This window comes from Crassostrea angulata, chromosome 1 (assembly GCF_025612915.1).
Source record: "Crassostrea angulata isolate pt1a10 chromosome 1, ASM2561291v2, whole genome shotgun sequence".
Lineage (NCBI taxonomy): Eukaryota > Metazoa > Mollusca > Bivalvia > Ostreida > Ostreidae > Magallana > Magallana angulata.
The window spans coordinates 27028083-27044067 of record NC_069111.1 but is presented as its reverse complement, the minus strand read 5'-3'; the positions used below and the strand labels follow the sequence as shown (position 1 = coordinate 27044067).

Sequence of the window (15985 nt, the reverse complement as noted above, 5' to 3'; positions counted from 1 at the left end):
CGGCACCAAAGCAAAAACTGACAAAACCCAATTAATTATTTTCATATATTCTCTACATAAAGTAATGAAAAAAATGTTGAATTATTACAGAAGTTATAATACTTTAAATTTGAATTTAAATCTGTTTTTTAGTTTATGATTATGAAATATAGCCAGAAATTATTAATATTGTAACGTAATATATAATTATATAAAGTATATATTATATATACCTTATATATATATCGACGTTTTGTAGTTTGAGATAAGGCGGTGCCCGTTCCTGGTCAACATAATGGCAAAGTATATATATATAGGACGGTATCCAGTAGGTCTAATTTAACATAACGTTATACATATAGTTTATAAGAATTTGTTAATAAGTATTTTATTTTAAGGATATTTTTTGGTGTAAGAGCCCTGCTCGGTCCCTCATCATAAACAACCAATCAAAATTCGTGTTACATATTCTCTACTATCTCTCCTTTGCGAGCGCGAATAAAGCTTTATTTTTGCGTGAAAGTAAGATTAATTGCTCAAAACTATTTCTTGTAAAATCCACACATTAAAAAATAATGTTTATAAAGATTATAAACTGTTGTTTTCATAATCGCAAAATACTTTCCCTTTTGGTACCTCACTACCTGTAATAAATATTCATAGTTTACAGAAATATATCGGCAGCCATTTTGATGGAAGACATTTGCAATTATCTTGAAATAGAATTAGAAGGAACAAAATAATCAACATTACCAACACAATGTGAAGGTATGTACAATTGTTTGGAAACTAAAGTGTTAACAAGTAGATTATTAAAATGAAAACTAGATTTTTTAAATTTTTAACATAAAAATTATATGTAAAATTTTAACGACGAAAATATGGAAAAGTGAAAGAAAATCGATCAATTTTAAGTATGATATAGAAATATGAATAGTCTAAAATAGATTATTTTCACACAATTCATAATTTATATCATTATATAGCTATAAATCTATGTATTTTGAATTTATTTACTGTATATTTCACTGTATCATTGCTTCCGGTAGCAATGTTTACATTGTCGTGTTGAACGTATCAAAGCTGTTTCATATTATTTACTGTGTAAATCCATACTTGGCTTATAAATTTATACTATAGTGGATTATCTTTGATAATTTATTATTTGATACACATCATACATATTGTGGTAATTTCTACACTTTGGTTTATCTCTGAACAGAGGAAATTCTAGTTGCATCGTAGTTTTTTTTAACATATTCTCTTTATATTGACGTTTCTTTTTATGCTATTTATTTGCAGAAGACCATTCATTAAATTCAGTTGACTAAGTAATCTTAACTATATTCTGTTCCAAATTGAAATTTGACTAACAGAAGAAACCAAAATTATTTATTACATTTGAATTGAACTTGGTCGTTGGAACTAAATTAGAGAAAAAATGTTACCTGTCAGACATTAAAAGAGATACATATACTGGCTGTAGATCAGTTTTTCTAAGTTCTACTGGCGTGCGACCAGTTCTCGCCAAGTACCATTTCTCGCCAGTACATTGTGACATCATTTTATCAACACATAAAATAATAGACGAAAAATGACGTCACAATGTACTGGCAAGAAATGGTACTTGGCGAGAACTGGTCGCACGCCAGTCTCAGAATAATAAGAAAATAATTGATACCTTTTTTTTATTCAATGTTTTTTTTTTTTTTTGCAGAGTTCACAGAAAGTTTCAACTCCCTCCGTTTTGGAGATAATGTATGAAGGCAAAAACATTCACTATACATCTGGAGCTGATCACAAACCCTTATGTTCATTTAGTGCCAAAGTATGTAATCAGCACCGCCTCAATGGATATGGCTTTTGTGTACGCCACATTTTGGAGGACCCCACAGCACCATTTAGGCGATGTGCATATGTGGCCAAGTCCAGTAAACAAATGTGTACCCAGGCAATTCCTCTGCATGAAAAACGAGAGTAGGTGTTCTTAAATAAATGCTTTTCAAACAAACCATAGAAAAAAGTTTACTCTGATTTTGAAAATATGATGTTTAAAAAAGATATTTTATCATGGTCAAATAATACTATATTTTAGCTTACCGGTAAATGTACTGACTGAAAGCAGTTTTTATTCATACCCAGTTGATGATTTGTTCTTAATTGATTTCTTTTTTAATCATTGTATATGGCGTTACTAGTTAGTATATGTTTTTTTTTTACATTTACCAACAGATATTGCAACAATCACATGCAAGTCTTGGGAATGCTACCAAAGAAAGAAAAGAAACAAAAGCCCCCAAAACAACCCACAGTGCAGCAGATGCCCATGGTCCCAAGAGAAAAGTTACCTTTCAAGGATAGAGTGTCCAGATTCAACTCGAGCAAAATCAACTGTGCCCCTCCTGGAAATGATCTCAGAAGATTAAGTAATGTTTTAAAAAGTGATGTGTTTAATGTAGAGACAGAGGATGTAGATGATCCGTACGCTTTTCCTGATCCCGGTGGTGAGGAGAAAACCAAAACAACAGTGAATACTATTCTTCCCTCATCTAGTCCCTATCATGAGGCCCCTCTCTCAGTTGGATCTCAGGGTTCACATGGTTCAAAGTCCCCGGGAGATGGGGGAATGGGAGTGTCCTCCATTGCCAAACTCTACCCAGAGCTTGCTGAAAAACTGGAAAAAATTAAACCCAAGTTTGATACTGGAAACAAAAGCAAAGAGAAGGGAAAGGCCAAAAGCTCTCGAACAATGAACAGACTACAAACCAAAATTGCTCAGAACAGAATCAAAGACAAGTTAAAACGAAACCAAGAATCAAATTCTCAGTCACAATCTCCTTGTTACAACTTTAATAGTTCATCCTCATTAAGTGCTGTTAACCATTATAACTTCATTGACAGAACAGTGCCAAGTAGCTCCACTGAAACTTCACCTTGTCAGCAAACACCAGGAATTCTGAATTCTATTAGTCATAAAAGAAATTCTCTTCCTGTATATATAATGCCACAGAGTGTGAATGGTCTCCCGGAATCAACAACAAATTTCAATCTTCCAGGCCACGGATTTCTTCCTCAAGGAATCCCCCATGGAATGCCATTGGAATTACTACCTGGAATGCCCAACTCGGTGCCAAAACTACCAAAAGATTTTATCAGCTCTGAGATGGTAATGGGACTAAATAGTTTTCCAATTCCGCCGCAAGAACAAATTCAAAATCATGTGGGATCAACATCTCTACCTCTCAGTAATACTGTTGCTCATCTGTCCACACAAAATTCTGTGAAAAACAAGGTTTCTCCTTTGGGAGGTGAAACACCAAAGCAGAAAAACATTCAGGAAAATGAAAAGTTTAATACAATGATACCAAGTAAACAGCAGCCCCCGCCTGTTCCCCCTCCCCCTTCCTACTCACAGTCAGTAGCCTTAGGATATCCTCCCTCTGTCACCTCATTGACCTCAATGCCAGAAATTAAGGTGGAACCCAAACCTGTGTTAGGGGCACCTCAGGAGGATATTCCCCCACCGCCACCATACGAAAGTAAGCCTGTGAAAAATACCAAGTCCAAGAATTCTACACAAAGTCTGTATGGCTCCAATGTGATAAAAGATCTCCCTAAAAAAGATATTACACGACCTCACAAATTTAAGATGGAAAGTGATAGCAGTGCTGTACTGAAGAAAAAGTTCAAGAAGGATATGGAAGTCCTGGACTATTACCAGGATGTTGTGAAACAAAAGAGAGAAAACCACGATCTTGTTGGTGCAGGTGGGATATATTGTCTGTTCATAAAGATGTGAACATAGATGTTTGTTTTATTCATATCTCTAAATAATGAAGAAAACGATGCAATTTTTTGTATTGTTTATGTATAATGGATTGATTGAATTGTCATTATATAAATAGCGCCTGTTTGGGAGGGTAACAGTTGAAATTGACACCCCGAGAAAACCATTGTCAACCGACGCAAAGCGGAGGTTGACAATGGTATTCGAGGGGTGTCAATTTCAACTGTTATCCTCCCAAACAGGCGCTATTTATTTTGTTATACTGAATGTCTTTTTTAAAATTTTTAAGAAAATTTTACTGCTTTTATATAGGAATAACGTGAATTCTACAGCGAACCGTACGCGCATAATTTTCGCGCATGTAACATTTTTTAATGTTGTGCGTTGCTAACGCTGAGGGTAATAGTAAATATTATTAACTGCGTCTTAACCAATCAGATTTCAGTATTTAACATGAAAGTATAACAATGTATATTGTATCCATTTTCAAACTTTATAAGAAATGTTAAGAAGTAGTTTCCATTTCCAGGCTTTGATTTTTCTGATGACACCAGTGACTCTGACAGTGATGATGTAGTGTCATGGCAACCTGACTGGTTCTCCCCCTCTTCAGACGAGGAAATGCCGGAGGATGAGGAGGAGTAAGTTCATATGAAATGATTAAGATTTAATTCTTGTCGTGGCGTTTTATTTGATTGGCTGAAAAATTAGTGGAAAAGTATCAATAGGCTTGAATTTGAATTTGAATTTTGGATAATTTAGTGTCTATATAAAGGTCAAATGTCTTTTTTACTACACAATGGATGGCAGAAAATTCTGTTTATAAGGAGCCACCCAATTTTTACTCAAACGGGGTTAAAACCATGAGAACAGTTATTACTTTTTCAATGAAATTCTTCAAAGTTGATAAAATGTAAACTGCCTCAATACAGTGTTGGAGAAAACATTCCAACAATTAGGCACAATGGCTAGTGTAAAGTGAATAAAAAAGGATTTGGTTATTAGTAGCTTATCAGCAAAGTTTTATTTAGACACGTGCGACTGGGGTTTACCATGTTACAGGATATAATACAAGTGAATTTAGGTGTTCGCTTTTTATCATTTCTTGGAAAGGAGGTTTTTATCAAATTGTATGTTTGCATTGAACAGAAATAACACCAAATATTGTAGAAAAAGTAAACATACATGTATTCAAAACAAGGAAATGAGTGATTTTATAAGCTGTTTTATCAAAAGAGATTATTATACGTGTACACAAGACAGTAGATTATTATGAATTTATAGTTATTATTATATTTTTAATAGGAAAAGAATTTTTGTATATTGATGATAACTGAATTTTGTTGTAGGAGTTTTATTTCCATTATTTGTGAATTAATTTATGGGTACTTAAAACATTTTAGACTCCATGTACATACATGTATTTAAATTTCATTTCCTCATTAATACTTTTCAGGGCTGCAGATATTCTTAGAACGACCAAACTCGCATTGTTGAGGGCGCGTTTACGACGGAGATGTTTCCAGTATAGAAAGTCTCACAAGTCCAATAACAGACAACAACTTTCTAAAAATGAAACCACGCTTGCCCTTGTTAAAGCCTCTAAAGAGGGACCCAAGGCAACAGTATCAGTTGTCAAGGAAATGATGCATCAGCAAAATAAGACAGTTGACAGGTAGAGTTATCAGTAAAACATATTAAAGCATTTCTCAAATATATAGTTTCTATATGGACTCTCTATATAGTGTAAATTTGATACCATGATATATTATGGACAGTAAACTTATTTTGAAACACATATATGAATATAACCTTGTTGACATCTAATTCTATTATGTAAAGCTAAAAAATAATTTCTCTAATCAAGAGAACTAAAACATGAAATATCTCGACAATTTATTTCTTGCTAGTTCAGCAGTAATCCACACACCAGGTTTGCTTGTATATTTACAGGGTTAAGAAGCGGAGGCTTGAGAGGCGGCAATGTAGCTACAAGTCTGAGAAAGAGGAGCAGTGTAAAAACCCTGTCCTTCCATACACAAACCATTGTCTGTCTCGTATCCTTTTCTGTCCAAGATTGACACTGGTTCTTTTTGTCTATTATAGTCTTAATGTGTATCTAATTTACATTAGGTTCATGAGGAGACCAAATTTCAAATACAAGTGCAGAGGTACGCTTGTTGATAAGATATTTAGTGCCATAGTAAAACTTACCTGCACCAGAGTAAAAGGACTAAGTGCGGTTTTATGCAATTTTTGCCCCCCAAAATCAAAGTTTTAGAAAGAGCTTTAAAATAAGATGAAAGATAGTTAAAATCATATTGGAAATAAAGATGTAAAAGTTTATCACCACAGTGACGTCATAACGTAGAAATGACGTCATGAATATTGCATTATTTTGATAAATTGATGTTTTGTAGCAAAATATGGGTGTTTTCCGATGGTTTTTCGACTGGGAAACATCGAGCGCAGGCTTGCTCAAGTACCATTTTTTAGTATGATATGTATAACTATCTGAAGAAAAACATATGTTAAAATTGCACTTGAGCAGACCTGCGCTCTATACTTCCGAATGCAAAATATAGAGCAAAAATGAGAATATCTTCATTTGTTTGCAACTTTGCGGGAATTAGGTCATTTAGATGACGTCATAGATAAAAAGCGAGTGAGCAATAATGACTAAAATCAAGATTAAAGTTATAGGCATCCTCTTTACAATGATTTGTGAAGATTTCATTCTTATACGATACTATTTAAAAATTGGTTAAAATCGGGGGCAGATATTTGACCAAACCGCACATAGTCCTTTACAGTGCTTTATAAGAATCTTCCCCTGGTACTGATGCTAGCTTCATAGTGTAAGATAAACTTGTATACATTTTAATACCGGTAAAAGGACATGAAAAGAAAAGATGCAGATTACCGGTAATATAAGTTTCACTTTTTAGCTCACCGAGACGAAGTCAGGGGGAGCTTATGCTATACCCTCGGCGTCGGCGTCCGGACCTGGTTAAGGTTTTTGTTGCAGGTCCTGTATCTAATCTATTACTTGTCCTATCTTCACTAAACTTGCATGGATGATGCATCTGGACCTACTTTTGGACTTGAAAGACTTGGATGCCAAATCTGAGTCCTAAATTTCAGATGCTGGAGGAGGTTAAGGTTGTTGGACCAGGTTAAAGTTTTTGTTGCAGGTGCCCTTTGATAGCAATATCTATGTTACTGCAGGTCCGTACTTCACCAAACTTGCATGGATGGTGTGTCTTATGATACTGATGCACCAGACAGGCTTGAGTGCTGAATCTGAGCTATAGGTTTCGGATGCTGGAGGAGGTTAAGGTTTTTGGAGCAGGTTAAAGTTTTTGTTGCAGGTGCCCTTTGATAGCAATATCTAAGTTACTGCTGGTCTGTACTTCACCAAACTTGCATTGATGGTGTGTCTTATGATACTGATGCACCAGACAGGCTTGGGTGCTGAATCTGAGCTATAGGTTACAGATGCTGAAGGAGGTTAAGGTTTTTAGAGCTGGTTAAAGTTTTTGAAACAGGTGCCCTCTGATGATTATATCTTAGTTACTACTTGTCCTAACTTCACTAGACTTCCATGGATGGTGCGTATTATGATACTGATGCACCAGACAGGCTTGGGTGCTGAATCTAAGTCATAGGTTTCGGATGCTGGGGGAGGTTAAGGTTTTTAGAGCTGGTTAAAGTTTTTGAAACAGGTGCCCTCTGATGATCATATCTTATTTATTACTTGTCCTAACTATACCAGACTTCCATGGATGGTGCGTTTTATTATACTGATGCACCTGACGGGCTTGAATGCTGAGTCTGAGCCATAGGTTTCAGATGCTGGATATGGTTTAGTTTTTTGGAACAGGTCACATGTTTAATAGATAATAGTACTATTTCCAACTTGCATAGTTGATTAAACTGTAATATGAATGAATCACAGAGGAAGCTTCATGCAGAGCTTGATCTCCATTATCAAGGATGCTAAAAAATATATCTTAGTTATTACTGGTCCTAACTTCACCAAACTTGAAAGGATGGTGTGTCTTATGATACAGATGCACCTGACAGGCATGGATGTTGAATCTTAGCCATATTAGGTTGCGGATGCTGGAGCAGGTTAAGGTTTTAATTGCTAGTGCCCTCTGATGATAATATCTTAGTTATTACTGGTCTGAACTTCACCAAACTTGCATGGAGATGCGTCTTATGTATACTGATGCACCTGACAGGCTTGAATGCTGAATCTGAGCCATAGGTTTCGGATGCTGGATGAGGTTTAGTTTTTTTGGAACAGGTCACATGTTTTATAGATGATAGCTTGCATAGCTGATTTAACTATATTATAAATGAAACGCAGAGGTTGCTTCAGATGCAGAGCCTGATCTCGATTATCAAGATGCTAAAGAAATCTCCCACCTCACTCAAACCTGCTCGATAGATAGATGTGTTTGTTGATAAATGATATAACATGATTCCTATGATATAGTATTGTATGGTATGAAACAATATTGTTTAATATGATACAATATAATATCATATGTAATATAATAAAAAGTGATATGATATGATATGATATGATATTGAATCAATTTTTTTTATATTTTATGTTATGATATTGTAACATGATATCGTTATGTATAGTATTGTATATTATGATACAATATTGTATAATATTATATTGTATTATTAATTCATTATTTTATCACATGGTATTATCACATAAGATATTGCATAATATAATATTGTATCCTATGATACAATATTGTATATTCTATAAAATTGTATCATACGATATTGTATAATATGATTTTAGTTTCTGTAATATAGAATTATATCACATGAAATTGTATAATATGATACTGTAATATTATATAAAATCGTATCATACGATATTGTATAATATGATATTGGTTTATAATATGATATATTATCACATCACTTCAAATTGTATTGTATGATATTGTAAAATATATTATTGTATCATATGATACAATATGTATAATATAATGTTGTATTATATATTTTACTTTATCACATAATATTGTATCATTTGTAATGATACAATGTTGTATCAAATTATATTGTATCATATGATACAATATCATATCATGTTTCAAAAATGATACAGCATCATACAATATCATACTATATTATACAATATAATATCATATGTTTCAATGTTATGATGTATTATGTTATATGATATTGTAATATAATATTATGTTGTTTTATAAATTATGATATTATATTATGTGATCAAATACAATAACGTATAACACAATACAATGTCATACCATACTTTACGATATCATATCTCATCATTGTTTATTATGATATCTTATTGTAATTGTATTGATTAACATATGAACATATGATTATCATACAATTTTTTAACAGATGATGTACGATATTGTGTCAAAACAGAATCCATGAATATCCAAGATCATAAAGTATGATTTTCATTTAATATGATAAAGGTGGTCTCATAAAGGTGAAGTCTCATAAGGGTGATGTCTCGTCTCGGTGAGCTTTGTAATCTGTGATTACCTATGTTTCATTCAATGTTTTGTTCCGGTATGTATATAATTACCCCAATGTTGGTTTTGTCCGTCATTGCAACAAAATGTCACTACACAATATGCTTTGATCCCGGTAAATTTTAAATGTCATTGATGGTTAACCTGTTGACCTGTAAGTATTACCAGGACTGATGTCACGATTAATCAGGTTAATTCCTTTGTTGATGTATGTGGTTTTTCCTTGATGGCTGTATAGATATAATGTACAACGTTGACCAGCAGCTGTTTGATTACTGCACTGCTAAGTTTGCTGACAACACTCAGTGCTGTACTCCAGTCTTTGATATTCGCCACGAGCTGCCCCTTTGTATGGAGCATGCGATGAAAGCGGTGAGTGATCTGAAACAAAAAAGTGTGTAAGAATAATCATACAGGTGACTGCTTAATAGGGGTGACCGCTTTGGCAGTTTTGACTGTAGTTGTTACTAATACATGTATCATCTTCCCTTAAAATTGCTATGTATTTGCTGCTTAAATTTTCTTTCCCATGATGATATGCATATTAAGACAATACATTTATTAAGAATTTTTAAAAAAAATGTTTTTGGTACATGTACATGTATTGATCAAGTATGGTAAAGATGTTCACAATTATAATTTAATTTCATATTTAGGATAACTACTCAAAAGACCAGGATTCTGAATCCAAACAGAAGCGAGCCAGGAAGAAGACCAAGCCTTCAGCCCTGACTAGACCACCTCGCAAAGGGAAGAAGAAGAAGAACGCACGTAAACCACCCCGCCCACAGAAACCCTCCCCTCCCAGCGAGCCAACAGGAATAACAGGTCAGTTTTGCTCAGCTATACTGTGTAGGTATTTGTAAAGGTAATCTAAATATTGGAGATATGACCATAAACGGTGCTCTAGCTAAAAGGTTAATAGTTTTCTCTTAAGAATTAGTCCTTGAATTCTGATTGGAAAAAATTAGAAATTTAAAATTCAGTGTTTGAACAATGAATTGATGATATTTTGTAGGAATGCCAGTATCCGCCACAACGACAGTGACTGTCAAAGAATCTCCTCCCCCTCCCACGCCCAGTAGTGCAGGGGTTACTAGTCAGTACACCACCCCACAGCCCGAGGAATCTATCAAAAACACTGTGTCTCCCGTGACTGTACCCCCCAAACCTCAGAACAGTCCCCCAGTGGCAGCCGTAGGAGGGGTTCAAGTGACCAGCAGGCAGGAGAAGAATTCCTTGTCTGAACTATCCGAGAACATGTTGGGTGGAGTCGATAACTTTAACACAGGTAAGGCTAGAGTGGTTGAAGGCAGAAAAACTTTCATATACAATGTGTGTATGTATTAATGTTAAAAAGAAAATTGGTAACTTGGGGAAGGATTATATTTTTAGGTGGTAATCAAATACAGGATTTTTAATGGATTATTGGCAATTAGTTCCTATTGGTTAATCTTATCAAAATATTCAAACGTATGGTCTTTTATTTATTATTTTTATCAGTACAAATAAAAAGTAAGTACACTATAATGGTACTTCTAGCTGTACTCAATAGTGATCATTAATGATTTAATAAAGGTTGGGCAAAATGGGCTGTGACATGATAATTTTATTCATTCATTCATTCACTTGATAATTTAACAAAATTATTAGTATAATTTGGTGGTATTTTCTGCATGATGAAACAAGTAAAATCCATTATTTTCAGAATCTCTTTTCTTTTTTCTGAATTTTTAGAACACAATAATTAATCATTTGAGTTGTATAGTTCAATACTGGTAAAAATTAGATTTGAAACTGTATCAAGTCACTTAAGGATTTTTAAAAATGTTCAAAACTTATTTATTCATTTCAGAATTACCATTGGAGCAAGCCTCAAAACTGCTTGAAGAACCAGATTTTCAGGATGTATTCAACAAACTCCCAGATGAAGCATTTAATTTATTCGGTAATAATTATTTAGCGCTTTACATATGACCTCATTTATTCAATTAAAGAATGTCTTCAGTCATAATTCTGATATTTCACATTTAGGAAAACTTTTATTTAAAGTAACTATTTACAATGTATGTTTGTAACAGGTAAAAATGGAGACTTCAATCCTACAAGTGAAGAATTTGAAGAACTTGAAAGGCATCTGGCAGCTGCTAATATGGATGTATCCAATGCTCAAAAGACGCTGGAAACATTTGATCTGGATTTGGATGAAGAGCAACTAAAACAGATTTTATTTGGTTCTAATACAAGCACATCAAATAGTGGAACACTAGGAGGAATGATTAATGGGGAGGACCAAGAAAGTATCAACGCAATTGCTCGAAGTCTGTCAGCCTCTGAGCAGTTGTTGCCGAAGACAACAACTTTATCGGAAACCAATATTCCATTTACTGGTGCTAATATGAACTCCTTTCCCTATTCCCAAATACCTGGTCAGGTTGTGACTCCTCCAAACAAAGTGGTCACTCAAAACAGTGTGATGTACTCCAACAATTCACAGTACTCTCAGTTTCAGACACCTCCTAGCTATGCTGCGAGTCATATAGTGAACAATCCCCCTGCGTATGCTGTGAGTCAGGCATTAGTGAATCAGACTCCCCCTAGTTATGTTAGTCAAGCGATGGTCCATCACACACAGCAGCCTAGTTATGGTGCCGGTCAAGGATTGCCCAGTCATTCGTATCCTCAGCATATTGCCTTGCAATCCTCACAAATTCGACCAATGGGAAGCCAATCAAACATGTCAGGAGTTATGCAGGCAGTTTCCACAGCCTCAGATTTAAAACTACAATCCAAAATAGATTCACAACAAAATGCTACGCCGATGAAGGTGGTGCTAAACCAGTTACCAGAGCTCAGTAACAAGACTTCGACTTTACCGGTTTCCATGCAGGGGTCTCTACCACTGCCTCAAACTCCTTGGCCAATTACTTCTGGGCAGGTCCCTCCCTTTCAAAATGGCTATCCTGTGCATGGAATGTATCTTCAGGGAACAAATGATATGATGACAAACTTGAAATATAACATGAATGCTCAACACACAGAACATGTGAGCCAGGTGGGTGAAGGAAGTGCACCCCCACATCACGTGACTCTCCCTCCCGCGGGAAGCTTGCAGGGGATTCCTGGCTTTAGTCACCAGCAGTTTGTAAAGTCATTTACGGCCTCCAGTGGCAAGGGCTCATGACAATAGGAGGATTTTAGTTTTTTTCACATTTTTGGCAAATGAAACATGTTTGTTAATATTAGTGCAGTCTTTTTTTTTTAATGAACGATAAAGAATATTTTTAAAGTTTATATTTTTCCATTGAAATATTTTTTGTTCCTGAAAGAATGGTAATCTTTTCGTTCTGTTGAGTTTAACATGTAAGATGTGTTACAGAAAAGATCTGACTGTTTGTGATATTGTTTTTATAGTAACGTGTTGTAGCAATGGATGTATATAATGTGATTTCATTGTTCGTGCCATTCCATAGATTTCATAGTTTTATATACCATATTCCCTCATCTTTGTATGTTTAGTCATAGATTTTTTTTATACACTGTTTTGAATTTGAACACAAAAAGTTTAGGACATAATAATACTAATATTAACAGATGTTCATTTTATAGATGTAACATGTAAAATTGTTTTGTTTGTAGTATTAGGACTGCATGAGTGAGAAAGGGTTAATTGGTTGTTTTCTGTTTTTTCTAACTGCAAATTGCTCTGAATGTCATTTCAAAGATTAATGTGTGATTGATGTGCAACCTATCTCATATAGCTGTTGGGTACTATGTACTTTGATTTTAACCACTCGTTATAGCATCAGTTCCACATTTTTCAAAAGCATCTCAGTTTTCAATGTCACTTGCTGCAGAAATATGTTGCTGATTAAGTTTTTATCTGCTAAATAAATCACAAGGGAATCTATTTTTGCAATGATGACCCGCAAGTGATTTTTTTTTGTTTTTTTTTGTTTAATGAAGTACATGTACTATTATAACAGTTATTTCAGGGTCGAAAAGTGTGTGAAAGTCTTCAATATATATAGTATCCCTGTTCTGTTTGTATTGGTGGAATTGAGTGTCTTGTGGATTTTGTCGTGTTATGTTATGGGTTTTTTTTTCTCTGGCAATTGGGAAGTTTGTGGATGAAGACAAAAAATTGGGTCATTGATACAGGGATTTTAACTTAAAAACCAATATTTACTCACCTATAGCAGTATCTCTAGCTTATTTATATATATATTTAATTGACTAAATAGAGGCAGCTCTGTGTTATGGTTGTAATATTGATTATTATCTAGTATTTATGGCCTAGGTAGGGGAGAACTCATCTACCATCATATTTCACCTGTGTGATGAATGTACTTCGTACAGCTGTTTGCATTGTTTTGTATCTTTATAATTTTGGAGAGAGAGGGAGAGAGAGAGAGAAGGACTCATAAGAATATATTTTGTTATAATGATATGTACCGGTATATGCATGTACAGTGTACATGTATTCAGTAATAGATAAGGTAGATTTTTTAAATTTTGCTTAACTATTTTTGTGCAATGCTTTGCACATCTCCCTTCCTCTCTCATAAAGTATCAAAGATCACTTCACTTTAACTTCATACAGAAATAATTGTACAGAGGAAATCTGCTTGTATATTTGTATCATGTGTATTTACAGGGGCTCATTATTATTGAACTTGCACCTGCAATACACTGTAAACACACACAATTTCAAAAGGTAGCCCCAAAAATCCAAAGTATGAAATGAATTCTTTTTTTTAAGTTTTACTTACATCTTTATAGTAATCAAAATTGTTCAAATTACTGCTATAAGAAAGTCATACATTATAATGATTTCATTTTTAGTTGATAATTATTAACACAAATATCGTGCGTATACTGTATAGAAGTAGACTTCATCAATTCTTAAATTTTTTTTTTTAAATTTTGCTTTTTTTGCACCATGGTCTTCATAAGTTACTTGCATAATACCGTACAGCAGTCCAATGATTGTGTTTCCTGTAGTGATTGGTGTGCAATTTTTCCCCCAATAATATTTCTTATTAAATTCATCATGTCGATTTTGCAAATACAAGGAAAGATGTATTGCCTTTTGACACTTTATTTTTCAGAAAGCAAAAACATTAATATTTTTACCTCCAAATTACATGTATAATGTTTAAAGTGTATTGATAAGCTAAGATAATTTTATGTTATGGTCTCTATAGGTACTTCAGTAAAGCGCCAAAGTACAAACTTTTATACTTCCTTACCAATTGGATATTGGTTAGAGAGCGAGAACTGGGTGCATTTCATACACTTGACAGTACATGTAGTAATTAATTTAGGAGGGAAATATCTTTTAGATTTGTATGTTAAAAAAATCTGTTTCAATTTTGTTTTTGCTTCTTGCATATTTTTTTTTTTAATGGAGTGCAATAGTCAATTCTTATACCAGCTATTTCAAGTAAGAAAACACTGTTAATTGCCTTTATCTCAAAAAATGGGTGCATGTCTTGTTTTTGTTTTGATGTTTTTTCCTCTTGACTTTTTTGGGGCTCTTTACTGTTATTTTTGCTGTGCAAAATATGCCGAACCAATAAGGTAATCTTTTCCACTGAAACAATGTACATTTTAAAACAAATTTATCCAATCTCTTACAAGCATTTTGAAAATTCTGTACACTCTCTCTATTCTCCCACATACAATGGTAAATCTTCACCTTTACTGGCATCACCAGACTTTATAAGGCTTAAATTGACTCAAATGTAATCCTTTTTAACAAAAATATATTGAATTTTGTCAATTACTAATATTTTCACTAGATTTGTTTTAGTTTTTTATAATATATTGATACATGGGAATTTGCAATCGGTTCATTAGTGAGGTTATCTTGTTTAACTTTTTTAAGAAGTAAAAACTGAGGCATGTTATTTAACCTCCAATTGTTCTAGCTGCATCATGTCTTATATTCCAACACTGTAATATAAGTAAGCTCTTGTCTCACAGTGTGCTGTATCTGCTATAGAAAAGATTGTGTGTACATATCATTGTTAAATTTTTACATACAAGAAAATCATGAAAAGTGTAATTCTGAAGAGCAGGCTTATCCCCCTCATCCATTAAAAGCCAAGGAGGAACCTTGTATTGTCATTTTGTGATCTGATTTCTTTCATATGAAGATGTAGAGTAATGTATGGTATACATATTTTGTGTAAATGTTTACTTTCTTATGAGTGAGAATGTTCTTGTTTTATTAAAGTTGTTATGAAGTTGTTGTAATTATATAAATTATAACATTATTGTGTTCAAAACATGACCTAAAAATCTAAATAACAACTCTGAATATAAGTTCCGATATTTGTTGTTTTGTTATTGGAATGATTTGTCCATATTGTCCGAAAATTTGAATTCTTTTAAAGGGTTGTCCACACCTTTAGGATAAGATTTGCATACAAGCCCAAATTTTTCTTACTTAGAGATACGCATTCTAGTATTGATTCTACTTGAAAATGACAGAAAAAAGGTTCAATTTTAGGGGGGAAAAATCAACTTTTAAATATATCCATTGCACTGCAGAGATAGACAATCAAATTTGGCGATATGAACAGATCACAATGGTTTGAAACTACCATGTAATGAACCATCTTAAAAAGTAAAAGAGTCACAAGTTGTCAAGAACCCA

The 15985-nt window shown here is 33.7% G+C and overlaps 1 protein-coding gene across 1 annotated transcript; it reads left to right on the top strand.

Moving 5' to 3' along the window:
- The first annotated feature begins 646 nt into the window (after positions 1–646).
- On the top strand, positions 647–15651 carry LOC128185100 (INO80 complex subunit D-like). Its single transcript, XM_052854779.1, has 11 exons — positions 647–747; positions 1697–1956; positions 2212–3746; positions 4296–4407; positions 5223–5441; positions 5720–5823; positions 9560–9693; positions 9978–10149; positions 10340–10612; positions 11177–11269; positions 11403–15651. Exons 2-11 carry the CDS (start codon positions 1736–1738, stop codon positions 12503–12505), a joined length of 3966 nt encoding a protein of 1321 aa, XP_052710739.1. The 5' UTR covers positions 647–747; positions 1697–1735; the 3' UTR covers positions 12506–15651.
- Positions 15652–15985: the final 334 nt, after the last annotated feature.

What these genes read in the sequence shown, in the direction of transcription:
- LOC128185100 (XM_052854779.1), top strand. Translation starts at nt 1,736, where the DNA reads ATGTATGAAGGCAAAAACATTCACTATACATCTGGAGCTGATCACAAA. An exon ending in CCTCTGCATGAAAAACGAGA is followed by an intron (nt 1,957 to 2,211) that starts GTAGGTGTTCTT and finishes ATTTACCAACAG; the next exon opens with ATATTGCAACAATCACATGC. An exon ending in CAAAATAAGACAGTTGACAG is followed by an intron (nt 5,442 to 5,719) that starts GTAGAGTTATCA and finishes GTATATTTACAG; the next exon opens with GGTTAAGAAGCGGAGGCTTG.